Genomic DNA, 27,309 nt, shown 5'->3' on the forward strand with positions numbered 1-27,309 from the left:
ATCGAAAGACCTATACTATATAAATTAATCAGCCGTCATGTGGCACTCCGCGACCGCACCCCATGGGCCTTCAAAACGGCAACTATTTATCACAAATCCCACTCCCGCCCAAATACCATGATAAAGCCCCGATTTCAATAAGAACAGCATGTCTTGAGGTGATATTTAATTTTTGAAACAAATCATTGTTCTTTTATTTCATCGTTGCGAATCGAATTTGCGCTTCTGCTTTTCTTGCAGTGTGTGCAGTAGTACAGTGCTACCTCGGTAGTGTGTGCTCAACTTATGCTGCTAGGAACATCGATTGTCGAATGAAGTATCCACGTCGAGTTACACTTACAACTATATAAGACAACTAGAAGGGTCTGTCTGTCTGTCTGATAAACCTTAGAACTTAGGCCTACGATGATGGGAGGAGAGTTCAATGTGAAAAATTGTACACTTGAAGAAATTTTCAATGAACTGTTCGTGTATGGATCGTGTTCTTGTGAATCTTGTCAAATAAATAATCAAAAAACAAAGAAGAAATATAATTTGCATTTTTTTGCAAAGTGTATAAAAGTAGTCAAAGTTGAACTTTCTGCTTACTTTCGTTAATTTTTCTCTTATATAATTCTAATAGTACATGAGATGGTTGGTAAACAAAAAAAAAAAAAAATTATAATAATAATAATAATAATAAAAACATATGTGGCTAAAAAATAGGGTGCGGGCTAGAACCTAAGCTTAAATGGAGTGATTTCGTTTTGGTCAAGAATAAGGTTAATTTTGGACTTGGACTTCCATACTGGACTTCTATTAAAAAAAAAAAATAGCTGATCATGTATGCATGTGTATATATTTTTTGTATTTTGTTTCTATATTTTTTGTATTTTGAATTTCTGGTTCGTGTAAAATATGTGAGAAAGTGAAAAAAAACATCACAGCTAAACTTCAGTACATTTTCTCGTGGTTCGAAAATAAAAAAAAAATCAATATGCGTATATACATATGTAGATTAATAATTAATTCTTTTTTTTTTTGTTTTTTTTTTTTTTTTAGTTTTTCTTCTATAAATATACGCTTACAAAATATTCCCTATGTATCGCATATATAAATATATCTTCATTTTCATTTTTTTTTGCGCGCGTTTCCGGTCCTGTTCCGGTCTTGGCCGGAACCAGAGACCAGAGGCTCTTTGAATTTTCTTTGTCATTTGAATTTTGTGGTTACCGGCCGGGGGGAGGGGGACTTGGGCAACCAAATGATGGGCGGCCCTGGGAGGCCCGAGCCATCCACCATTTTATGGCCGACTTCCCCCTCGCCGGCACAGCTGAGATTTGTTTTCTTTTCTTGTTATCCTTTGCTTTTCCTTAGAATACGAACTAGGCGAACGACTAACTTATCAACTAGAAGTACTTGCTGGCCCCCTTTTCCCCCCTGCTACCGGCTCAATCGTCCCAACTCCATGTGGGATCCAGGAGCTCACGGTTGATCCGCCAGAGCATCAGCTCCATGCAGGCCCGCGAATCCTCGAAGCTGCTGTGGCCCGTGGTGCCGTCCCCGCTCTGGATCTCCCGCTTCAGGTGGACCTTGGTGAGGTGGCGCAGGGCCCGTCGGTAGGGGAAGCCGCTGCAGTGGGGGAAACTGATCGAGGTGTCGATCAGGGTGTTGTGCACGATCCGGAGGGCGCGCAGGTCATTGTCCAGTCCGTGGCCAATGAGTATGGTGTCCGCCGAGATCAGCTCCAGCAGGTCGCGCTGCACGTCGGCCAGGGACTTGGCACCGCCTCCGGTGCGCAGGTCGCGCTCCGTGATGCCCGAGTACCGGGTGTTGTAGTCGATGATGTCGCACTCCGGCCGGACAAAGTGCTCGTACACCAGCTGCCCGTTGAGGGCCACCAGCGACACCTTGGTCACGTCGAGGCCACGCCCCGTGTAGCTCATTTCGCAGTCGAGGGCGTAGACGGCCGGCAGGTGATCGTCCTGGGCCATCCGGCGGCGAGGCTGGGTGCGGACGAAGTCGTGGTAGGGCCCGTTAACGCCCACCACCGATCCTGTCCAGACATGGCGCTCGCTGTGGCAGCAGCCGGGCGAGGACTCGTCCGTCGCGTGGCAGCAGCTCCAGCGGCCCATGCAGACGCCGTCGAAGTAGCGCTGGAACTTGCCCGAGTGGTAGTGGCACTCCTCGCAGGTCAGGTACTCGCCGGTCAGCTCGTCCACCAGGAAGTGGCGCTTGCAGCGGGCGCAGGGCTTGGCCAGGCTGCGCTCCACCTGCACGTACTGGCAGTACTTCAGCTCCAGGTTGAGATCGCCGGCATCCGAGCCGGAGGAGCAGGCCGAGGAGGAGGAGGCCGAAGCGCCCGAGGAGGAGGAGCTGCTCTCGCATTCGCTGCCGCTCCACTCGCCGCCCGACTCCGAGTCAAGGGACCGGGGCGAGCTGTTGCCCGAGTCGCTCGATGTGGCCGAGCCGCCCTCCTCGCCCCCGATCTCCGCCAGGCCGTCGTGGCAGTTGATCACCGTCACGGCCGGAGCCGTCTCCGCCAGGGCGGCGGCGAAGCTCATGTGCGGCAGGCACTTGAAGATCTCGATGGCGCCCTCGTGGACGACCGACTCCACCGGAAAGCCGTAGACCCTCAGGAGGTGGTGGTCGATCACGTGGCGCCGCAGCTGCTGCACGAGGGTGCGGTCATCCAGGTCCAGTTGCTCGTACTGGCGCAGCGGGGGCACCAGGAAGTTGGTGTTCCGGCGCCACTCCAGGCCCGGCATCCGCTTGCGGTTCTGGGGCGAGCTGGTGGGCGAACTGGTGGGCGAGCTGAGGGCCGAGGAGGAGGAGCTGCCGCCGGAGCAGGTGATGCCGTTCCGGAGGATGCCGTTCCTGTTGTTGCTGCCGCCGTTGTGCTTGGCCAGACTTCCGGCTCCGCTTCCGCATCCGCCGCTTCCGTTGTTGTGGTTGGGTTTTCCGGGTTTCTTGCCGTTCGCTCCCCGCTTCCCGCCCGCCAGCTGCTGCTGCGGATTGTTGCCATTTTGGATCGGTGGAGCCGTAGCGGTCTGGTGGCGCCACTTGCCAGCCGGGTTGCCTTGCTTGGGCTTGCTCTGGGACGTCATCTTGCCAGGGTTCTGCTGCTGGTCCGGATTCTGCTGCTGGAGCTGCTGCTGCTGCATCTTCTGCTTCTGCTGGCGCTTTGGACGTGCCTTGCCCCCAATGGCAGAGGCAGGGACGGCGGCTGACAACAAGGGGGTACCTGCAACATGACCGCCGGTTATTTGGTTGCCCTTCGGCTTGTTCAGATGCTCTCTACTGGAGTCGATGTCCTCGCTGGTCGTCTCGCTGCTGGTGCTGTTGCGGTGGCCCGGATTGTGCTGGCCCAGGAACTTGTCTGCAAGAGAAGAGAACAGAAGAAGAGTGGGGTCAGTGGGGTTGCGATCTACAATGTGACATGTGACTCCAGGTTGGGCCGGGTCGGGCTATTAGCTCATACGTTTTCCGATTCGTTTCGTAAGCCCGCCAAGCCATAATAATATATTCAGCTAAAAATTTAGCCAATGCAAATTGGCGGTGATAACAAGCCACACACGCTACGGGAAATATAATACACCACACACACTGGCACACCACACACTAGCACACACTAGCACACCTCACACACCAGCTTGCCAGCAGTACGCATACCAGCACACACGCTTATCAAGCAGCGCCACGTGCTTTTGCTTTGCTTTGCTTGGCGGAGTCGCCCTGTTTCTACGAGCGTTCTTCCCTCTCCCTCTGGCCGGCCACCTTTCCGCCCAGCCAGCCCGCGTGCTCAAATCCCCCCCCCCTTTTCAGTGTGTGGGGGTGTGTGTGAGTGTGCGATTTGATTTTGGGGAAGGTTACGCATGTCCGCAAGCTGACGCATGTGGGGCGGGGGCCTCTACCGCTTTGGAAACCTTTTTTTTTGCCAATTCTAGGGGAGGTGGATGGAGGTGGGGGCCTGACGCACTACAATTATACACTTTTATTGTGACAACTGCCATTATATTCTGGCTATTAAGCGCTTTATGCTGGCGAGCGAGCAGCTTCCGCGTTGGGCTCATCATTTTCCCCACTCCCAGCGTTCTCCAGCGCGCTTCTACACAAGGAGAAATCTTCAGTCTCAATAGATAGACAAGACTACTACTCTTCCAGCTAGTTTCTCTCCGTGTAGAGATCAGATTAACGAAAATAACTAGCAGGGGGGGTGTGTTGCTAAGCGACGACGAGAACCCCCAACCGGCCCACGGATCTGGTTTCTGGCCAGTGCTTTGTTTCTGCACGGCTCTCGGATGCGGACTATTGATTTATTGGCAAGGAAAGTGAAAAGGGGAAGCCCCCATATGCCCACCGATCATCTCTCCCGCCGACTGCCATCCGTCAGAGCCGTCAAGATCTCGTGACGTCTCTAACGACCCCCATAAAGCTCTCTTATCTGGCACTCGCCTCCCGAAGCTTCCTGTACAGTCATCCGAATCGCTTCCTGGTGGTGGAAAGCACTTCCTCAACACCCATATGGTTTTCGGGGGAAGACTCCAAACTCAAGCCAGAGATCCGCGACTCAAAAAATTGAATTTCAAAGCGCGCATAGATAAATCATATGGCGAGGTGGCGATGTGGCTAGGTGGTGGGTTTGTTGACTTGCCAACTCGAAGGACGCCCCGCGACGTGACCTGGGCGCCCAAGCGAGATCTCCGGATCACATGGCTGGAGAAATGATATCAGCTGTTTACATATGTACTGGCCAAGTCATCCAATACGGGCTGGCGGAGCATAAGTATGATCATCACGTATCGCCGGATCGCTGGATCGGTGGATCGCCGGATCGGGTGCCTAGTCCGGCGATTAGATAAGGCGTGGCAGTATTTTTTTTATTTTTTATTTAGCTTATTTATTGTTTATTTTCTCGCCTCGGACATCTAGCCATCTGGACATCGAGCCGGCCAGGCCAAGCAATTAGTCGTCGAGCTCTCGGAAGCCACCACCTTTCGGCGGATTTTACGAGTGCCCTAAAATTTGAAAATTCGACTTTATCAGCGACCGACGCACGCGCCAATCTCCCAAACAGCCTTGGAAGAACGAGATTGGGATTGGGAGGTAAACAGAGACCGCTTCCAGCCCAGAAGATCTGCACGAAAGAAACCTTAACCTTTGGGAGGAGTTGGGAGGTATGACCATCCAGATACCGTCCAGGCCGCGATTAGATAGTTTGGTTAAACAAGTGAGACTAACGTGTCAGGGGCTTAAGTGATAATCTGGAGTGCTCGGGCCACTAAATTGTAAAGCAAGGTACTCGTGATTTATGGCTAGTGGTGCTAGTGGTGCTAGTGGTGGTGCTTCTAGTACACAACTTGATTTAAATTAGCAATTTGGGTGGATGGAGGCATTACATGCGAGTGCCGGAAAGCGAAAAACACGCAACAAAGTGGACTTTCATCACGTCGTGAAATATAGTACTATAGCATTATAGCATTATAGTCATATAGTCTTGGAGTAAACTGTCGCTCTCTGATTTAGTGGACATGTGCCTCCGTCTAGAGTCAAGAGTCTAGACTCCCGAATCGAAGGCATCCAATGGCTATTTTCGGTTACTGGGCAGTGATAAGATGTGGCCCGATCTGGGCCCAATTCCCAGTTACCTACGGCAACAGAGACCCTCGAGGCACTTTGAGTGCTCGTGACTGTCTTCGTACCTGGTCGCCCCAACTCTACATAGATTATATTCAATATTCGATCGAAATAGTCTAATCAGCTCCGGGGGCTACATGGAAACAAATCACAGCCGGAGAGAGAGATAGACCCCCTCCCTCATCTGGGGGGGTGGGGGTAGCAGTATGGAGAACAGTATTACACACCAGTTTAGGTGCGAAAGCGACGATATTTAATTAGTTATCGCCGGCAGCAGGCAGCAGGCAGCAGGCAGCCAGCTGTCAAGATAAGTCCATAAATATGCATTAGGGTATCACTATCGGCTCCAACCCATAATGAATCCATGACGCAATCGGTGTTATAATTCCCGCCGGGCCAGCGTCATGGGTTGACCCACAAAGGCAAACCTGAGGATTGGACTTCGGATCGGAGCATCCAGCATCATCTCAGGTACTTTGGATAATTTATTTGAGCGGCGACCTTGAGTGGGGGCTCGATGCGTCGCTTCCTGTGCCAAGCCACCGGCCACCGCGTCTCGCAATTGGTCTTTTGAATTTTTAATGAGCCCCGAAACCTGGCTCTCTAGCTTTAGCTCTAGCTCTGGCACTGGAATAACGATAATATACACTCGTAAACATCATCGCCATAGTTAATACAACACGCTCACGTATGTCACAACATCCCGTCAGGCCCCCGCGATACTCCGACCGGCCATAAGCACGATCCATACAGTCCATACAGTTTGCTTTTAATGTAAACTAATATGAGTTTTATTAATCGAGCAGATGTGTGTATAAGGCTATGCGAAATGTGGCCATTGAGGTCACAGTGCCTCTGGCCTGGACTGTCGGACTCGAAGCTCGTTTCAGCCCATTTTGGAAGAGCTGAAAGCTAAGCCCGAGGCTCCGAGGTACCAAGTCCGTGTTATATGGCCAGCGGGCTATGTGGAATGCCAACCAACATGTTGGCACGCTATCCCCATCCCCACCATCCATTGTTGTAATCAAATTATTAGATTATGGGCCTGGGAACTGTGTGGGTTGATTGGTAATCTTTATATCTTTAGTGCTTATTAAAAATAAGCGGCAGATAAAAGTTCTAAGAATAACAATATGGTCCTGTTGTTCTGCTCTCTCTCTAGAGCATTATGGAAGTATTAGATTGGATTTTCAATAGAATTGGGACCCAGCATAGCTGTTCTAGGAACCTCCTCCTAAACGCTGAGCATTCTCTAGAAGTTGAGTTCTAGGAAAGGGGACTCTTTCAATAAAAAACTCTCAACCTTTGGCATGAATTGCAAAGCTTTTCTACCTTTCTTCCACTAAGAAGCTCTGAGACTCTGTCCGAGACTTGGGCTTGGGTAAATGGCCTGAGCTAAATGGCCAACAGGTTGACCTTGGCTGATGCCGACGGGTCAGGGAGGGGACGGGCCCAAAGAAAGATGATGAAGATCTGCTGAAGAGAGTCAGTGGGGCATGTGGCTCCGTTAGAGGCGCCTCTGACAATGGCATGCGGGTAATGAGATCAAGTTGGCTCGGATTGCATCTGGCCTACAGCGGCCAGGGGGCTAAATGGCGGAGAAAGGGGGCTCTGTACCGTACATAGCCTTAATCCGATCCGTTTGAGAGTTGGAGCGGGCCAGTGGGGCGTGAAAAATGCGTCTGCCAAGCTCAACCACAAATGGTGGCTGGTGGAAGCCATTCCTTTTTGGCCAAAACAATTATCTAACGAGTGTGTGTGGCTTAATAAAATGTCTTAATAGAGTCGTGGCATAACGCCTTAATTGCCAGCAACGCGAGGGATGTGCTGTGAAGCGTTAGACATCCATACCCGGTACTTCAAGCTATCCAAGTACCATAAACCTGATCGGTTCGACCTTCTCCAAGTGCTCTAATGACCCAAACGGATGGCGCAAAAGCTCCACATAATATTAAAAAACAAAAAGCTATGCTCAGTTAACGCCGCTGTGCAAATTTCACGATCTGAGCGTTCTGGCCAAGTGCTAATCAATGACAGTGCCGATCGACGTTATGTAACTAGAGTAGTATGTATGTTTATGCCATGTAGTGGGGCAGTACATATGTACTATGATTATCAGTTCAGGTCTCTCAGTATTTGACCAAAAAACGAATCCCCACCATTACCCCCACCCTATCATCAATCGATTCGATCGTCGACTGATACAGAGGTACAAACAGTACAGAGTCAATAAAGAGTCAACACACACACACCTGATACGTCAATTATGGAAAACAAAGCACCAGCACATCAGCAAAAATAAAAATAAAAAAAATTGTAAAAAAGTCGTCTTCGCCAGGTGCCTGAGAAAATGAACAAATCTGAGCGCTAATCAGCCGGCTCGGCACCTCTATTGCGTCTCAGCTTTCCCAGTATTCCCATTCCCCAGTACCGATTACGTCTCCACATTATGTAGTAGTGGATGGCGCTGGGGCTACAACAACAGATTAGTTTCGGGGCGGTTCTGGAAAGTTTTCACAACCCAAAAAAAAAGATTCCAAAATTCCAGGAAAATTCCCACTGGAAATTGATGCACTTCTGTCTGGTTTTATGGCTTTTGTTAATTCATTTTTAACGACTGACCCCTGCCCAGGGCCTCTTGTTTGTTTATTTAATTTCTAGTCTTTTGATTTTGAATTAATTTTGGGAAGCGAACAAAAGCGAAAGCTATCGCTTTATAGCTCTCATCCGGATAGTTTTGATACCCAGACACTCTCTCAATGGCCTTAAGCGAAGACTTCCTGCAATCTTCTTATTGAAGCACAATGGCCCCTAATAGTATATATGTATATAGCAGATATATGCAGGTACTATAGTTTAGGGTACCCTTGTTCGGATATCTGAAAGTTAATTGAAATGTTGGCCCCCCCTTGAAGATAGACTAAAGCTGATAAGAGCCACCCATAACTGATACCGAAATAGACCCCTCCAGGCAGAGGAGTGGACTGACTACTCACTGGGTTTTATATAATCGCAGGTAGAGGCGAGGCGTAGTATGGAAAGTTTCTGGGCGGGAGGGTGCGTCTCTCAAAAATCCCAATCACTGCAAATATTTACCCTGGCCAGTATTTATAGATACTGCACATACTGACCACCACCTACTGACCCACACCCTCGGACCAGACTCTGTACTTTTCCCCCCTCCTACTCGGCTCTTGTTTTAATTTCCATTCTAGGCTATGGGGCTATAGTGGTTCGATGACGTCGAATTAATAAACGACCGGGTGTGTGATTCACCTCAGATGTCGGCCGATTTGCTTGGAATTTCGATGAAAACAACGCCAGCAAGTGAATCAGCGTCTGGCTTTGCTCATCGCTGGCCAAAAAAAACAGGAACTCTCGAGTAGGACCTGCCCTAATGGTTGAGTTCCGAGGAACTTCTAGCTGATGGTCCTCCTCTATGAATAGTTACCGATAGCGCCCTTTCCCCATAAACTAATCTCGGGAGGAATGTCTTGGAATGAAGTGATTCATGGTTCTGGCTACAAAAATAAACCATTCGGATTCGGATTCCGATTTCTTAATCACTTTTTAATTGTTTCCATCCCCACTAGAGTACTAGAGTACTACAATACTACAATTCTACAATACTTGTTCTTCTGAGAAGTAAAAATAAACAAGAAAAGACTGCTTGGAAGACTCACCTTCGATGAATGAAGACTTGACGAGGCGGTGGCCATAGCGCTGCTCCAGCCAGGTGGCGGCCGGTGGCGAGGGCGAGGACTCACTTCCGGTGGCCCCCGAGGTGCGCTTCCGCATGTTCAGGTTTCCGTACTGCTCCTGTCGCGGCTGTTGCTGCTGCTGCTGTTGCTTGTTGTTGTAGCGGCTCTTGCGTGTGGCATGCTTATTGCCAGCACTGTTGTGCTGCATGGTGGCACCCACCGTCGATGTTGCAGTATGTGGCTGGTAGGCCATCATGCCGGCTGCTGCTAGGTTGCCGGTATACTTCTGAGGGCTGCGTTTGTTGCCAGTGGTGGTGTTGGTGGTATTGCCGCCGTTCTGGTTGCAACGCTGCATCTTGTCATCTGCAATAAAGGATTAGGATGGTTAGTCAAGAGACTCACTCTAAAAAGAGACCTTATGCCACACGGTGCTTACAAATCTTGAGCAGATGCAGCTGAAGGAAATCTTCGAGAAAGAATTGCATTGCTCCGCTGCAGACATAAACGCGTTCGAATTAGAAAAAGGGGGGCCCAAAATAAGGGGGTGATCTCGTGTATGTGGTCTGTGGTGTTCTGTGGGGTGTTGTGCCGAGAGGACCGCCTGCACTTGCAGCTGAAAGCCAACTAATGGCGCAATTAGCGGCCCCTCGCGATATAAACAAAGCCCGGGCCAAGAAACCGCTGATGACATGTATCAGCCGAGCGCATGAAAAACCCCGCCGATCCAAACTCGGTGACGACAGAGTGAGTCACCCCCCTTGATAAGTGGGGGAATAGCCGTCACTCACTCTCTCTCTGTCGGGTGGCTCTCTGTTGGACTAGAGACCTAGGCCAAGTTGCGGCTGAGTGCAGGCTGAGACCACGTGCCACCTGGTGGCAAACAAGCTTCCTACTTAGATACCCAGTATCTCTAACTCAATAGTATCGCTGGTATCTCTAGTATCTAGTAGTATCAGTTAATATCTGTAGTATCTTTGAGTATCTGTATCTGTATCTGAGTATCTGTAGGTGTGTGATTGCTTTTCGTATCTAAAAAACAAACTTAGCCGTCCTTCCGAACTTTGCTCCGCGGTGCTGGTGGAAGCGCTTCATCATAATCCCGTCAGCCTCTGGGCCAGATACGATTGGATGGTTAGATTGGTTAGTTGGTTTAGTTAGTTAGTTAGTTGGTAGTTAGTGGGCTGCACTAAAGACAAAACGAAGCGAAACAAACGGCAGAAATTTTGATATTTTGAGCAAATGTTTTGTTTGTTTTGAAAGTGTCTTGAACTGTTCCGATAACATGTTGATAATACTCCCCAAGCAACTGGGCCAACTGACATGTCCGGCCCCTGACAGTTGGAGCCGAGTGCCCAGTGCCGAAAGGGTCATGTGATCCCATAATCAGTTCACTTTCTCTGGGGCTCCCCATCTTGTGGCCCGGTTTATGGCTCAGGTGCGGGCCAAAACAAAAAACAATCTTTAAGATACAAGTAGTTGGGGAACCGAGACAACGGCAAGAAGACTGCCGCGAAAAACAGGTACCAGTTCGTGCCTAGCGCCGCTCCATGTGCGTACCCCTCCCCCACCCCCCTGCCGCTGGACTATACACCGAGAGAAATTCCAACCAATTATGTCACTCCACTAATGAGCCAGACTAGTTTTTCTTGGGGAGACTTCTGTGGACTTCTGGCAGTGCACCCCCTTTGGCGGCTTACCGCCACGGCCACACCCCCCCTTTTGGGGCGTGTGATTTATGGAGGCGTCGCGCTGAATGGCGATGAGTCGGATGCGGTATTCAAATGAGGATCGAACTCCGATTCGCATTCGCACTTGGATTCGGATTCGGATTCGGGTTGGATATTGCGTAGTGCCGGAGAACCAGTTTCGTGTGGGCGGCGGGACACGTGTTTCGGTGCAGGCCTCTCCCTTCCACCACCGATGCCACCAGTCTAGACCTCTCGCGGTGGCTGGCCGCTCTGCCAAAACGGAAATGCAGCGGGCGCGTGTTTCTATTTTTGCGGCAACTGCCTCATCGCTTCATCGCCCCATCGGCCCAGTGTGCGATTCATTCATTCGCGGCTGGCAACAACAGCAACCCAGAGCGTCAGAGCGCCAGAGTTGAATGAATTCCACGCCGTTCCCGGCCAGCGGAGACCGAGAAGGGGCCGGTGAAGGCACCATCTGCGGCCATATATGTATGAGTGAGTGAGTATATAGGGACCGAGATGTGTGTGTGTATCTGTGAGCCCCACTGATGCGGATCATTAGGGAAGAAGACCGAACAATGGGGGAAACTTTGAAAGAAACTCCCAGCCAAGATCGCCAAACTGGCTGTACTCTTTGGTCTGCGGGGCCGGAAAGCAATTATGTATGTCTGAGCTTCTGTTTCGGAGGGAGGGGCGGGGAGGAAGCAAAGGGAGACCCTGCTTGGCATTCCACTACCAGAGCTGGCATGGCAACAGAGAAAAGCTGCGCATGCGTATGTGCCTCAGATACAGATACTTTCAGAGGGAGACAGTTGCGTATCCGAGAGATACACACAACCTGAGAAGCCGTTTGGGCTTTCGCACTGAAATCTGAAAGTTTTCCCAAATCCAAAGCTCGAGTGGAAATTTTCCCTCCAGTTGGAGACCCAAACAAGTTTCCATTAATGGGTTTAATGGCTCCGCTGGGGTTGCGACTAGCGGGTCGGGTCTAACCCCCTTGGGGTTGTGGGGTTTCAGGCTACACGTGCGTGGTACGGAGTTACGATTCTTGGCCAGGGACTTGTAATAACCGATCGGCGAGTGGCGACCGGAAATGTTAATGCGGCCTTAATGTGTCGTATAATTGCGGCCGAGCCGGGCCGGGCCGTAAAGTGAATAGAAATCCAAATCCACAGAAAATGAAGTGATTTGCATTCAATTACGTGCCCACGCGCGCTCATCTATCTAGAACTCTTGCCGAATGGCAACAATTCGTATTCGTCGGGTTAGATCGATGTAAGGCCTTGGGACGTGCCTTCTGGGAAGCTTCCTGCGGGAACAAACGCTTATCTCTAGAGTGGTATGATGACCCCTTTGGGGATAGCCCCTATGCCTCCCCTCTGGGGAGTCGATAAACCAATCACTTCCTATGACGACATTGGCCACATGGCGCCTCAACAGTATCGGATCGAGAGAGTACTGCCTGATATGGTGGCCAGCTAATCAATTTCCGCCAGCCGAGGCCCAGTGATGGTTAGAATTCCTCCGAAAATGCTTGCCACATCACTCGGCAATTGTTATTAATTGCGAACATTATGGAATTCGATGTTTACTCGACCGCCCCCGGTTCGAGTCCAAACAAATCAACGCCAGTATTCCTCCCTAAACAAATACTATATAAATATTTCTTAGGGGGGGGGATACATATAGGTCGGGACTGGGTCTTGGCGAAATTAAAATTGGAGGGATGAGTTCGCTTAAGAGTCCGCGTGCTTGCTGTCACGATTCTGCGGTTCTGACACTTTTCTGACACAACTCGTATAGAAGAGGAGGCCTCCTCAGCCTCCTTAGAACCCGCGTATCGTAATAATATTGCGAACCGAAAATCTTGACACTTGTCAAAACAAATCATCTTCATTTATTTCAAGTTTTATTTGTGGTAGGCGTCGCAAGTCCGAAAATAAACGTGCGATTGGATTGGAATACCGATCCAACCGTTGCAGTCTCGAGATCTTATGGGGAGATCTCGTAATTTTTCCAAACCGAGGCAGGTGGAGAAAGTAACGAGGATGACCCATATTCGGGAGCATTCCTCAACATAGTTCATCAACGACCGTGAGAGACGCCAGCCAGCCAGCTAGTCAGGCTATAATATATATATTTTGTTTTGCTTGAAAAATTACTTTTGACAAAATGTTTTCGAATGATTTCTGTGATTTCTGTTTCTGATTTCTGACTTTGTTTTGGTATGTTTTGCATTTTTCTTTTCGAATGAAAAGCAAAACAGCGACTAGTGGTCTTCATTCATACGCGATTCGAAAGCAAATCAGAAAAAAAAAAAAAAAAAAATATTTATGGTAATTATTATTATTATCATTATAGTATGTGGGAATAGCTGACGTATGATATATAGTACGGCTACCTCTTAGCTCTTTGGCTCCTTGGGTGTAGTATACATATAGTATTATTATTTAAAAACACGCATATACCATATAGACCATATAGCATATGATGCAGAGCCACCGCAAGTCTCGATGATTTATTGGCTGCCCTGCTCAGAGCCAGAGCCAGCCAAGTAATCAAAGTAATACAAATGGGGGGGCGCAGCACACAGTTTATAAAAATAAACAAACCAGAGCGATCCGAGAGATTCTATCTCGCAAACAGTAAACAATCTTCACCATTCTAGCAGCTAGTCATTCTGGCCATCTAGCCATTCTGGCCATTCTAGCCACATACATAGATGAGCACTCTTTTCCCCACATCTGGCTAGCTGGCAGGCTGGCTGGCTGGCTGGCAGGCAGAACAAGGGCACGACAGCTAGAGAAATGATGGCAAATTTTGATGTTGATGCACGCCGCCAGCTGCAGAGCCAGATCCCCCAACCGGAGGCGCTATCGTTCCCAAAGGATCAGCAGCTGTTCCCCCAAAATTCTCATTCTCCAGCCCCCCTTTCTGAAGATCGCCATGCGGGGAATACTAAAACGCTGCAAGTCTTTTTGGCCAACGAATCCAATGGAGAAAATAACAACCGACTGGCTGGTTGGTTGGTTGGTTGGCTGGTTTTTGGCCCCAAACCTCCATTTGCATGCACGTACTTATTTATTTAATTTTAAATAGAAAGTAACCCCAATTGCACTTGTAAAAAACATAAGTAAATAGCGCCGGCGAGCACATAACAAAAGAGACGGGTAAACATGGTGAGTGTATGTATAGCTCTGGCTCTGGCACTGGCTCTGAGTCTTGGCAGTGAAAGGCCCCCGAGGCCTACAAAACCAAATGGCTCTTTTTCGGCCAAAAAGAGAAAAGAGTGGCAGTACTGGGTATCATAGCAGGGGGATAACTGCTGGGATCTGATAACCCAAACCCACCAAGTGCAGTCTAAGGGCACTAACACCCCGATTCTGAATGGCTTGCAGTTTTTTTTTTGTTTTTGTCACGCTTGTCATCCGAGGCTTGAGGTTGAATGTGCAAATCAACAAGTCGCCGACGAAACAAATCAAGATCCGAATCCGAATCCGAATCCAAATCCGAACCAGAATAAGGGGGAAGCTTGGAGTGCAAAATAGAGATGGTGGCGAGGTAGGAGGCGATGGCCCACACAGCTTATTAGTTTGTAGAGATCTCCTCTCCTCTTCAACGGCGCAACCCACTCGGTGTTCTAAATAAAGATCAACAATTGAATAGACTTTATCTATAAATTGCTCTAGATTCTAGAATCGAGAGACTAGATACACACACACACACACTACCTAGTACCTTCCGCCTGACACTCTTAATCCAATAAGTTAATCAAGGAATCTGGCGAATACTTGGCGGGGGAAATTGGCGAAAGCAGCCTGCTGATCTCGCCTCCCACCCATCCAGTAAATCACCCTTAAGAGTAAAAGCTATAAAGAACAGTCTTCCCCCTTCCCCTCCCCGCTGGCGGTTTCCCAATAAAATTCCGAAAGTGATGGCGATGGCGATGGCGGCCTCTCACCGCCCCACCGATAAATTCATTCATATAGTAGAGGCCCGGGTCGGGGGCGGAATAAATAAGAAAGGCAGGTGCGTAGCCATAATGGATTATGGATTTGATTTAGGAGATGTTTACCCTTTGCCGCTGATCTTTGCCCTTTTGGGAGGTACTCTTGGGGACATCTGCCATCTTCCAGCTCGAAAGGTCGGTCGGAGAAAGCCCCCAGAAGACGTGCCTTAGTGCCGTTTAGAGATCGGCTGGAAAATTGCTCATCAGACCAATTATGACGGATGAGAATTTCATAATTTGCGGCTCAGCGTTTTTGAAATAATGTGTGTGGTGCGGCGTGTTCCGAAAAAAGCACTTTGATTCATATTTTGGATTGTCGCACGTATAGGAGCCGCAAATCAAAAATAAAACTTAAAAAACACATAATATAAAAAATGAAAACCAAACCAGCAACAGCAACAAAAATAAACAGCTAAGCACAAATGGCCAAAGTGAAAACGAAGCTGTTAAATAAGAAGTTCGAGTCGAGTCGAGTCGAAAAATAAAAAAAAAGAAACGAAAACCTTTAAAAAACTTTCGCTTTGGCTTTGGACTTGGCCATCATTGGAGTTGGCCAGAAGACGGAGGAGAAGAGCTAAGAGGTATAACTGGAAATGGAAATGAAAGAGTTCGGGTCTCCCGGGGTCTGATGATGGGGTATCTCCGATATACCTATAGGGGCGACCTTTCTTATGTCACGTCTTCTGAAACGAAAATGCCAATTCGCTGACCTGGCCATCGTCTTTTGGCCTGGCCATTTCACTTTCGGTCTCTTATGCAAATAGGTGTGTGTGTGTGTGTGTTCAAAAGCCAGAAGATTATGTCATGACACCACGACCTATCCAACCCCTGCCCCCAATCCAATGACTCTATTTTCGTTCCGAATCCGAATCCGAATCTGATTCGATTTCGTTTCCACACGTACTCGGCATGCCGTGTTCGTGATTCTTTCGCCAAGATTTCGAATCAGATTCGAATCCGAAAAAAAAGAAACAAACTAAATGCCAGCCAATTAGCATAAGAGTTCAAACAAATTATTCAAATATAGTGGCGGAGGAACAACAAGCCATATCACCGGCCATATCAGTAATCGGAATCATATGACGATGATGCGATGCTGTCCACCGAATTGTGTAATAAAGTAGTGTGTTTCAAAATAAAAACAAGACCGGCTGACACCATTCGGTGTCTCGGAGCTGAGTACTAATAAACAACTTGTTGGCCAGGTCTTGTTCTAGTTCTGCACTACATACTGGGAGGATCTTATCAGATGTGGAGATGGGAGGGGGAGTGAAGAGCTCTAAGATACCTCAGAGATACTTGTTTGGATGATTTCATCGTCCAGACAGCCAGTCAGCCAGTCAGCTAGTCAGCTAGTTAGCCAGCGGAAAACTATTCGCCAACAAATTGGTATTTTGCATGGTGGCCGAATGCCGAAGCCAATTGCCTTCCAGAAGTGAGGTATGCGGCCCCCCTGGAGGAGAGGCAAGAAGGGCCGGAGGCGGGAGAACCTAATAACAAAATAATACAAACACGCTGATAAGAATAAACTGCGCCTGAAAAACGACAAGTGCCAGATGTGTTCTAGCAAGTCGTCTTCAGCTTTTCCATTAACCTGATAAACTAACCAGACATTGAACTTGAACCTTGGATCGGAGGCCATATCGGAGGGCTCTACTATATAGTCCTAGTGCATTACTGGGCATCTCGATTCGAATGGCATTTACTGGCCAAAGGCGTAAAAATAAATGAACTCATTTTGTGGGGGAGATGAGATGAGCCGAGCCGAGCGGCACATAACAAGACCAAGGCGAAATAACACACACAAGGAAGCCCCGAAATAGCCGAAATAGACCCGCATTGCAAAAAGTCAAATAAACAAAAAAATAACAAATCAGTCTAAAGATTCACTAAAATTAAGATCAGATCTCTCTGAAGTAGCATTACTAGTAGTAGGCATGGCCCAGAGGACAGACCTTTCTCAACCGAAAAGAAAGTAACCCCCCAAGGAAGACCTACATGCAAATCAGTTTTGCGAATGAAAGTCGATCGTGGGGTTATTATGTAAACATCGGGTTTTATTTATTTTTTTTTTTTGGCTCTTGCCATCGACACGAAAAACTTGATTGAGTTTACTTCCTACTCCAGAAACTATCCATCTCCTTGCTAGCTCCTCCAGCCCCCTTCTCCCAGTATCTCCGTATCTGTATCTGTATCTGTTTCTTGATTAATTGCAATTGAAGTAAAATTCTTATCGCCGACAGAGCCAAGAGCTGACAAAAAGCACTAGAGCCCGAACTGTTGCGAGGGGTAGGTCAGGGAGCCCTCGCTATAGTGTACTATATATATAAGCTCGTGGTTCCCGTGGGTTGCGATCCGATTCGGTATGGCATTAGCATTCCACCACAATGGGGCTATTGATAAAAACAGTTCAAGGGGGGGAGAGCGCGTGGAGCGAGTGTGGGAAAGACCCCGACCCGCAGCTGTTAAAACCCCTGTTCCTAGTTCAAACATTTCTATATAAATACGATTTCTTTCCTCGCTTTTTTTTATTATTTTGGCATCTCGAGATACATATGTGGAGCACAGAAAGTGGAATAGGTTAAGTTCTCGATTCTTTGGGGGCTTTGTTTGTTCTGCCGGTTCGAGGACAGCCTCTCAGACTGGCTAGCTGGCTTTCCCAGCCACATCTGATAAGTGGCTTAAACGGCGCTTACACGGCCGGCATGCAACTCCATTAATTAAATCCCAACCGGGTCGTGAACCGTAAAGATAACGTAATTGATTTGTTAACAGTTGTAGTATTCTCCCGCCGATCCAATCAGATCCCCGGTGGGTGGTGGACTTACTTTTGCACTGCTTTCCACTGACCACCTGCAGGATTCCATAGACGGCATAGGCGATGACCACGCAGGGCAGTGCCACTGCGCCAAAGGACACGTAATCCATTGCCTCGAAGTAGTTTGTAATCTGCTCCATGTTCCTTAGTCTTTTTTTTTTGGGAGAATCTCTCCTCCTCACACACTCGCAATGCACTGAACAAAAATACGAAAATAAATGGTGTCTTTTTTTTTGAGGCAGGAAGTCTCCTCTTGATTGATTTTTTTTTTCGGGGTTGCACGTTTCGTAAGTTTTTTCGAGGGTTTTTTTTCTTTCCTTTTTTTCACTTTTTTTAGGGGGGGCTTTCGTTTAATTATTTTTCGCTGCCAGCCTCGGCGGCAGTTGGATTATCTGGGGCACTGTTTGAATGTCCTGCGGCTCCTGGTCCTGGTTCAGGGATATGGCTGGAGTTGCTCTCGCTGGGCTGCTTCGTCTTTGTTGTTTTTGTTTCAGATGTTGTTGCATTTGTAACGCCATCGTTTTGCACCGCAAATCTGGCGTAATTGATTTGCATCGGTGGTATTTCAGTAAATGGCTAAAATCCCCAGGAATAGCGTCTATATAATTTTTTTTTTTTTTGTTAAAACACTCGCGTACCGCGTTGCTGTGACTCGCTTCCTTTTTATTTTTTATTTTTTGTATAATTTTATAAACAGTTGTTGTTGCTGTGTTGCAGTTGCACGGGCAATCTATTCATCCACCGCGCGCGATTCGACACATCTTGCCCCGTCGAAGTTCGGAATATAAAGTTAACAATGTGTGCTGGGCGAGCGACGACGAGCGGCAGTGTCTTTCCCGTCCGAAGATATTTTTTCGAAAAAAAAACAAATTGTTATTGTTGACGCTTTTAAACGACGCTCGGGCTAACAGCCGGTGAGAGTAACAGCGGTCGAGAGCGCACCGCCGGAAACGGGAGAGCGGCTAGTGATGGCACGCGTGACACGAGCTTTATATTCGGTCTCTCCATTTTAAATAAATAAATTTATGGGAAAAATCTACCATATATTTTAAAAGTATGTTTGTAAATCCTTTTTAAATAATAAATATTAGAATAAAATATTTTGAAGCATACTATTGAACACTCTCTCATCTTTGGATATATCTATGGGGCCAGTGGGGCTCTCCATGTCTGTTACTGGCTCTCTCCCTCTCTCGGGCTGTTAAGATCGCCGGAAAAGCACGTGAGGCTTTTTAACCCTTGTGGGGCATGTTGCAAATCACAAACAATAGAATAAAAAATCTCTTTCAGTAAGTATTCTCCTGAAGAGTCCCCCCAGAACCCTTAGCCCGAAATGGATGATGAAACCAGCCGGGTTTCTGGGTAAGGCGCAATTTCGGGGTTCGGTTGATTCGCAGTAATAAAATTTTGGAGCGCGGGGTGGGGGGTATTGTGAAGCCACAAGGGGAAAAAACACGTACGGCCACATGCGCCAGTTCAATGCTATTAGTGCACGTGTGTACATATATATATATATATACTCTATATATAAACCGACATCCGACCGAATGTCGTATGCAACTACCCACGCAAGCCCCCAGCCCCCCACTCGGCACAGAAACTTTCCACCAAAACCGATGACATTGTTGGTTTTGGAAGCAATTAGAATTATGCTCGGGTATTGGCCGATCCTATCTCCATTTCAGCCCCTAGCTAGCCCTTTTCTATAAGCCACGTCAGCCGAAAACTTTGTCATTGTCATCCATGAGGAGGAGGTGGGAGGGGGGCATTGGGAAAAGCTAAATTATAGATAGCTGGTGACCTTATTGACTGGCAGCGTTAATGTATGAACTATCATGGGAATCAACTCGCTGGCACGTGAATAACTAAGAGCCCAGGACCCAATTGGATTCCAATTGGGGTATCCAAGCTTCTCGAATAAGGAATAAATATTTGCAAGTGTGGCTGGGCAGTTAATTATTGCAATGCCTCGCCCACGGAGATAATTTTTATCATCTGAGGCCGACGCTTTCTTTGTTCCAATAAACCCAAACAAAAGGCCCAGAGATACGGCACGACACGTGTCCTTCTTGCCCAATTATGAGTGTTTCAATGGCAATTCCGGGTTCAGGGCTGTTGGGACACACCGGAGGTTGTCTGGAGGTCTAGACTGTGGAGACTATGGAGACTATTGAGAGCTCCTTGTCGGGTGGCAGTGCAGGTTCAACGCTTTATTTGTTGTCCGTTTTTGGGGTTGAACACCTCTACTTTGTACTGTGTGTGCTACATGGTGTATGGTATGTGGTGTTTGGTGTACGATCCACCCCCAAGAACCCCCCAACCACCCCCTGTGTGGCCTGAACTCGTTGGGGCTGTTGTGCTTCAATTCAATTGCCAGCCCATCTGGCCCAGTCGGGCGGGTTTTTGGCTCTCGTTTTTGTGTTTTGGCCATTGAACCTGATTCCCCGCTTGCTAGAGACACCGCTTGTTTTTTTGGTGGCATTCCTGTTTCAGTCTTTCTGGCTTCCACCCACCCGGGTGGGTTTAACGCACTGGCGGCCTTACTTTCTGCACGGCCAGAAACCCCAATCGCACCGATTTTGCCCAGTTTGGGGCACTTGCATGGGCCATCTGCCTTCGTCCCCACTTTCTCGCAGTGCAGCTCGACAAATAAAAATATGGTTATGGATATAAATAAACATGTTATGGATTTCCAAACTCCCGGCTCTTGCTCTCTTGACAAATGCGCAATTTCTAAATGAATCCCGATGCGGCTTCGTCGGCATTATTTCGCCACACACACGGTGTTGCGCGTTCTTGAGTTATGGGCCAATATTTTAAGGCCAACCTCGTTGGAGCGTTGGAGGCGTGGCACTTACCTAGGGTATAGTGTCTGGTTAGGCAGACAAGGTGGTAGGTCATAAGAGAAGTGCTTTACTCACCTGCAATTAAAAACAAGATGCATAACCAATAAATAAAGGTGGAGAAGACACGAAAACTTAGAAATAATGTTTTGTTTCAAGAACACAATGTTATTGGAATGTGGTTTTTGAATTATGGGCATTTAGCTGGCTGATTTATTCGAAATATTTATCCAAGTCAGGCCATAGCATTCGAAAGTTCGATTTGTGGCGCGCGGAAAAAGGAAACTTTGAACTTTCATTCATGGCGATGCGCGCGAGAGCGAAAAGCTCTTATCGGTGTAACGAACCGTTAATGTTGCTTTCGCTCCGCCATTGCTGTTTGTGTTTGTGTTTGCTTTCTGTCTTTGTCTACCGCTCTAGTGCAAGGCGGGCGAAAGTGAGAGCCCCTGGGCTCTCCTAGAGATGGGAGGTACTTGAACTTGCACAATTCTTTCGGAAGCCGGCAAAGAAAACAGCGCAGAACCGCGTAGCGCGTGTCTCTGTGGAATCAGGTGTGCGATACGGTTGTGGGTGATTGAACCGCTGCTATCTTGTCAGCCGCACACGCCCACACTGGCCCGACCTGCCCTCCCCCACCCTCCCCCGATTGAGATAGACCACGCCAGATGTTGGGGTAGGCAGGGGCTTTCTTTCCAGCCAACCAGTATTAACCAACTAATTAATTAAGAAACTAATTAAATACTAAATAAGCCCCCAGGCCCAGGGTCATAAACAAGAGGCGAGACACTTCCTGCCTTCCAGGAAGCAGTCAGAACGGAGGCGGGGTGCCCGAGACAGCAGGTGGAACCTCCAGTCCCCAGGAGTGTGTGTCCCAAAATAAACAGACAACGCGGCGGGGAAAGAGTTTTCGGGCCAGATAAGCCCGCTAACTGCAACCTGCAGCGGCTTATTAACGCGGAAGTCGCGCACAGCATCTGACAGTTACGGGCGGAAGTTGTTTTATTGAATTTATATTTAAAATTGCCTGCTGTCTTGTGTCTCTTCTGCCGTCGCCTTATCGACAATCGCCTTGTCCGCCGACGGAGGACAGCAGCCTCAAGTGGTTACCCCCCCCGAAACTGCGTCTCAATGGAACAACAGGGCGTATACGTAATCTCCTTTGTAAACTGCAACTTGTTGAGAAATTGGGCTAACTTGTAGCTTTATTTCGATTTAAATGTTTGTAAATTTTCAGTTTAAGGCCTCGCCAGCTCTTTATTGAATTAATCATCGCGCTCTTTGTTCGAGATCGCTCATTTATTGCGATTTACATTTCCGAGTGCAAGTTGGGGCTGGTTCTGAAGGCCAAGATGTGAGCGAAAAGCTTTCGCAGCCTCAGATGCCAGTTGTCAGATGCCAGATACAGTATCTGCACTTGCCCATGTATCTGTAGTTTCTTTTTTTTGGGGGCGGGGGGGAATAATTGAATTCTACTGCGCTGTAGGTGCATTGAACCTATTGTTTATTTAATTCGTTGAGCTTTCGATATGAGGCGCTAAGTAGAAACTGCTGATGTTTTTTTGGCAAATTAGAGAGAGAGAGAGAGAGAGAGAGAGCGGGAGTCCCAATCCTCATTCCAATGCCAATGCCAGCCCCGTTGCCCCCCATCGTTCGGGTATAAAATTTAACCTCGAAAACAAACTTTTCTTTCGTCGTCGAAGTTCATTGCCGTACTTTAACCTCGCGAGTGCGTTGCCTGTTTTCCCGTCCCTATCCCTGTCTCCCTCTCTGGCTCTCTCGCTCTTTGTTATTATTGTTTTTTTTTAATTTTGTTGTTATTGTTCGAGTGCCGGCGCATTTACTGCCCCGATGACGTTGTTGTTGTTGTTTTTTTTAGGCAAGAGACTTCCAATATCCTTGGCACGAGGCATATGCCCCGGCTTATCAGCCAGCCAGCCAGCCAGCCAAGCCATTTGCATTCCCCCGATAAGGGCCCTATTTAAATTAGTTTCTTGGCCATTAGGGGCTAAACAAAATTCCAAAAAAAAAAGGTTCCATCAGATAGGCTTGACTATTGTTTTCCATTGTTCAGAATTGCTATTATCTAACAGAAATGTAGGATTTTGAGTTTTGAAGCTTTTGGAGCCCACTGTGCCCCCCACAGCCAGCAATCAGCTGACTTTCGCGAGTGTGCACAGCTGTTTTTTGCGCCAACCCGAAACGTGCAGCCGCCGATTAAAGCGCATCATAACAAAACGCGAGAAGCAGCCCCCCAAGGCCAGAAGCAGCCCCCAAAGCAAAAAAAGGAAAGAATCACAAACTCACATGTTGCTGCTGTTGCTGTTGCAGATGATGTTGTTGTTGTTGTCATGCCCTGATCTTTTGTTGTTGTTGCTGCTTTTAGTTTCATCCAAAAAGGTCGTGAATTCGAATTATAATACATCTTGGATTGTCTTCTATAGTTGTGGCAAGTACTGGTGGTGCTACTTCTCTGCTGCTTGACTTGTGATGGTAAATCCTGCTCCTGCTCGGGTTTTCGCTTTGTTGCTCCGCCAGGAGTCGTCAGCATAGTGTCCTTTTCGGCAATACCCACCAGCAGCATGTTGCTGCCTCTCACTACTTGGCTTTAAAATCCAGACACTGCCACTTGTTGCCTCTGGAGGTGGGGGGGGCTGTTATTTCAACTGAGGTTGCTGCTATTGCTTCTTGTTGCTGGTGGGGCAGCCACCAATAGTGTTGCCACCAATATTGTTGCCTCGTCGGTTCTGAGTTCTATTTGCGTCGCGTTTCCTTTGTGTTGCATCAGCAATTCCACTCGCATAGTTTGAAGTTATTTTTCGCCAGACGCGCCACAAAAACAAAAACGCGGAAAACACAAAAGAGTCGCCTGCTTTCCACCGATTTCCCCGACTTCCCGGTTGACGTCACGTTTTCCGTTTTGGCGGCCAAACACCTCGGGACTGATCTACGCAGCACCCCAGCCAGTAATATCCAATAATATTTTTATTTTGATTCTCCCAAGTGCATCAGATGAGTTGCCACAATTCGCGGAATCCACAGATCACTGATCTCACTTTTGGGTAAAAAAAAAAAAAAATCGTTGGCTTGCTCTGAACAAGAATGTAACGGTAAAGTTAATGCAGCGCCCCAACTTGTTGGATAATTAACAACAACAACCCGCTTATGATTGAAGCTCAAAATGGACTGGCAGCAGCAATTGTTGCTTCTGCTGCTGCCGCCTCTGCTGCTGCTGCTGGTGCTGTTGCTGCTGCCTCTGCTGCTCTTTCCTCAGCCTCTGCCGGAGCCAGCTGAAGCAGTGGTTCTCTCTTTCTTGATTTCAGAGCGGACTGAACTGCAGGCATATCTATATAGTATATAGTCTATAGCCTTTGTGCATAATTCCAAGAATATATCGCCGCCCGAAGAGTTCAAACCGCGAGCTGCGAGAGCCGGCCACTGCGCAGGAGAGCACCGAGAACGGGCCACAACTAGGGGCACAAGACCCAGGGAATACCCATTACATATTAGGCATAGAATAACCATCGACCAGGAGAGATATTATTGAAGCTATATGCTTCCTAACATGAGATTGACTTTTAATGGAATAAATCTTAAATGGTCTATGTTCCATACCCCCTAGGTGTATCATTACAGGGTATTATATCAGTGCCATATCAGTGCCTTTTGCAGAACAAAGAAAGCCAGCTTTTGCCCGTGACGCATGTCTCGTATTTGTTTGCCATGTTTCTTCTATGTGGGTATATCTGCGATATTGCGCCTAACCCAATTCGAGTGTCATCATCACGAAGCCCGAGCGCGCGTGCCGTCTCTTTCGCCACGGCCAGCCCCCCTCTCTTTCTAGAGCTTTCACCCATGCAGCACACTGGGACCGACTACCCTAAAACCTGGGGACAGGATGCATCAAAGACTCACCCAATAATATAATTCCTGGGACTCTGATTTCAAGACACTATATAGACTTGTTATAGACGTATAGTTTTCACACTTTTGGGTTCGGATTTTCGGATAAACAACCTCACGGTATTCGCGCGAGAAGTCAACTGACGGGGTGGCCCGCATATTCGCCCATTTATAAGGAGTCAGGGACCAAGGACCTGCGCCGCGTCTCGGCCAAAGGACTCGTCTCAAAAATAGATTAAAAACACATTGCTCGATAAGCGGTCGCCCAGTAGTTATCAGGTAGTTAGCGTTCGCAGTCTGCAGACCACGGTGTAGTCCTTAGTCCTGCGTCGTAGTCCTCGACAGTTCGACAGGACAAGCAGGCGCGTGTTTGGAGGGTTTATTTGGGTTTTACCTGTACAGGAGTACCCTGTACCTCGGATCTGGCTGGATTTTATGGCCCCGTCAGTTGCAGTTGCATCTGGTGTTCTGGTGCCACAAGCTTTGGGGCCTGTTCGCAAAAAAAGGATGAAGGATGGCCAGTCACAGGTAGCTATTCTTGCATCCAAATAAAATCCAGGTATTGCCCTGGTTTTCAGCTATTTTCAGAGCTATTCCTCTAGACACAACAGCTCTAATCGGCGGGCGTAGAACCCGGCTAGATCAAGCTTTCCACACTGATTGCGAACTTGGCTGCTTTAATTGATAAGCGTCTTGATTTGCATTGGAAATCAAATCGGATTCAGGGGCTTCTGCCTCTCCCAAGGCCACTGCCAACTGCGCGTCGCCTACTTTTCTCCCAACCAGACCCAGATCTCACATAGCCAGAGGGGTATTATTGGTATTAGACTTATTAGTCTTAGTTTTGTTTACACCCAGGTGTGGCCTGAACCCTACCCTGCCATTCCAGACACCTGACTCACAGCCCATCGGAATTAGAGCGCCGCAAAAAGCGAAATTCAAACTTGATCATTAAATGCGACAAAAAATTACGTATATCTGAGAACGGTGTCAGTGTGTCATGTTTGCGTTTCAAGAGATGCCAACAAAGAACTCCGACTCACTAAGTGGAGTAAGCCACTTTGTTTATAATTTGCTTATGGCTTTTATTCTGGAATCAGGCAGGCAGACAGGCAGACTGCCAGCCATACAGACAAACAGGAGGCCATAAATCCCTCAACGCACACTCACCGGCATGGGGATTTTCGGCGTGGATCGGTAATTCCGGAGCGATTAACCCACTTCCATCCAGGTCGGGCTCTCGATTGCGATCCGTTCCGAAAGGCGTCCGGTTATCGACTAGCAAGCGGCGACCCGCGCTTTAGCCTCGCGGTGGGGTAAACAATGAAAGGCTTCGGATCGGAGTGTGATGTCACAGTCATGGTAGTTGTAGCACTTGCCTTATCATAAAGCGACATCTAGGCGCCGCATTAGTCGGGAAGTAGCGCCACCTGTGGGAGGTTGGTAGCTATATGTCATTTGGTAGCGCCTGGAATAAACAAATCCAGTAGCCCTAAATCCCGATTCGGTCTGACTAGAGAGAGTGGCTAGGAGGAGCATTCCTTAGTGCGACTCGCAGTGGGCCAGTTAAGATCGGGAATGTAGGATTTTAATGGGCTACTAAGCGGCCGCAAAAAAAAGACAAAAAAAATGTTGGAGACCGCAAGAAAAGGACTCCAGGCGCCACTTCTCCACTCCACCGTCTCGTAAAGTGCGAGAAGCAAGTGTTCATAATCCCCATCCGGGTACCACCCCAAGTTCGCCTCCAAATAAAGGAAAGATCAAGTGAACGGAGAGGAAGGACGAGACCCTCCATTAGTACGTCGCGGAGACGGGCCCCAAGCGGAAGAAAACGGCGGGGGCTTATTTTTATTTAGTTATTTGTGGTGCTACTGCTTAAGAATAGCACCACTGCATTTAATGTCATGTTATGTAAAAAAAATACCATCATAATCATAATTAAAGTCACTGCAACACTAAAAAAATTATATGTAAATGTTCAAAGAGAAAAAAATCCAATTTGTTAATACCTGTTGTTGATACCTTTAAAAAGTAATTCACTTTTAATGAGACCGCAATTTAGTGTTTTTTATATCCTAATTTTTAATCGAACTTTGCCGCCCTAGACAACACTCAATGCTAATTATGAAGTATGTTCTTTTTCTTCAATCTTTTGGACATATATTTAAGTGCCATTTATAGTGATATTTAAGGTCTTTTTTTATGTTGTCGGGGTCTATTCTTAGTATGTATAATTTTAATGAATTGAAATACATTTTTTTAATGTTTTAAATTCGGTGTTTTAAGCCGCAGCTGGAGAAGAGGCATGTATGTTAGGAGACCCGCAGTGACCCGCAGGAGGCATAGCTGAGTGGTAGGTAGGGTGGGCTAGTGAAGGTCGCCCCTAATCACCTGGGTGGCTCCGAGTAAGATTTAGACTATCTCTGTCTCAATTTAAGTTTTCCGGGATCCGGCAACTTGCACCCCCATTGCCGACGAGCAGAAGCCGGATATCCCAACCTTAACACCAGCCCTCCCCAATATCTGGTTATATATCCAGTTTTCGGACTATATTTTGGCGATTATGATATGATATGATATTGTATGATAACCGGTACTTTTAAGCCCAAAAATACGAACTATAGTTCTAAATCCGTTCTTTTTACTCTTCAAAATCTGTAAACACACAACCTAAATAAATAAAATTTTTAATTTTTAAATTTTGAATTTGAATTTGGAAATCTGGGGAAAGGTG

General features: G+C 47.7%; 1 protein-coding gene across 6 annotated transcripts; it reads right to left on the reverse strand.

The window, feature by feature from the left end:
* Window positions 1-153: 153 nt before the first annotated feature.
* On the reverse strand, window positions 154-25,839 carry prage. Of its 6 annotated transcripts, XM_070282860.1 has the most exons (4): window positions 10,360-10,635; window positions 9,754-9,809; window positions 9,300-9,680; window positions 154-3,358 (listed from the first exon to the last, which is right to left on the reverse strand). In XM_070282860.1, exons 1-4 carry the CDS (start codon window positions 10,410-10,412, stop codon window positions 1,431-1,433), a joined length of 2,418 nt encoding a protein of 805 aa, XP_070138961.1. In that variant the 5' UTR covers window positions 10,413-10,635; the 3' UTR covers window positions 154-1,430. The 6 variants fall into 6 exon arrangements, with proteins under 6 accessions (XP_070138961.1, XP_070138970.1, XP_017093058.2 ...); XM_070282869.1 differs by lacking the exons at window positions 9,754-9,809; window positions 10,360-10,635 and adding an exon at window positions 25,746-25,839; XM_017237569.3 differs by lacking the exons at window positions 9,754-9,809; window positions 10,360-10,635 and adding an exon at window positions 22,980-23,666.
* Window positions 25,840-27,309: the final 1,470 nt, after the last annotated feature.

The sequence above is a fragment of the Drosophila bipectinata genome, chromosome XL (genome assembly GCF_030179905.1).
Source record: "Drosophila bipectinata strain 14024-0381.07 chromosome XL, DbipHiC1v2, whole genome shotgun sequence".
Lineage (NCBI taxonomy): Eukaryota > Metazoa > Arthropoda > Insecta > Diptera > Drosophilidae > Drosophila > Drosophila bipectinata.

Excerpts from the sequence above, each read along its gene's own strand:
- prage (XM_017237569.3), bottom strand. The coding sequence starts at position 23,256 with ATGCTGCTGGTGGGTATTGCCGAAAAGGACACTATGCTGACGACTCCT. Across the intron at positions 9,681-22,979 it reads AACAGCAACAGCAGCAACAT|ATGACAAGATGCAGCGTTGC; the intron begins GTGAGTTTGTGA and ends CCTTTATTGCAG. Across the intron at positions 3,359-9,299 it reads CAAGTCTTCATTCATCGAAG|ACAAGTTCCTGGGCCAGCAC; the intron begins GTGAGTCTTCCA and ends CTTCTCTTGCAG.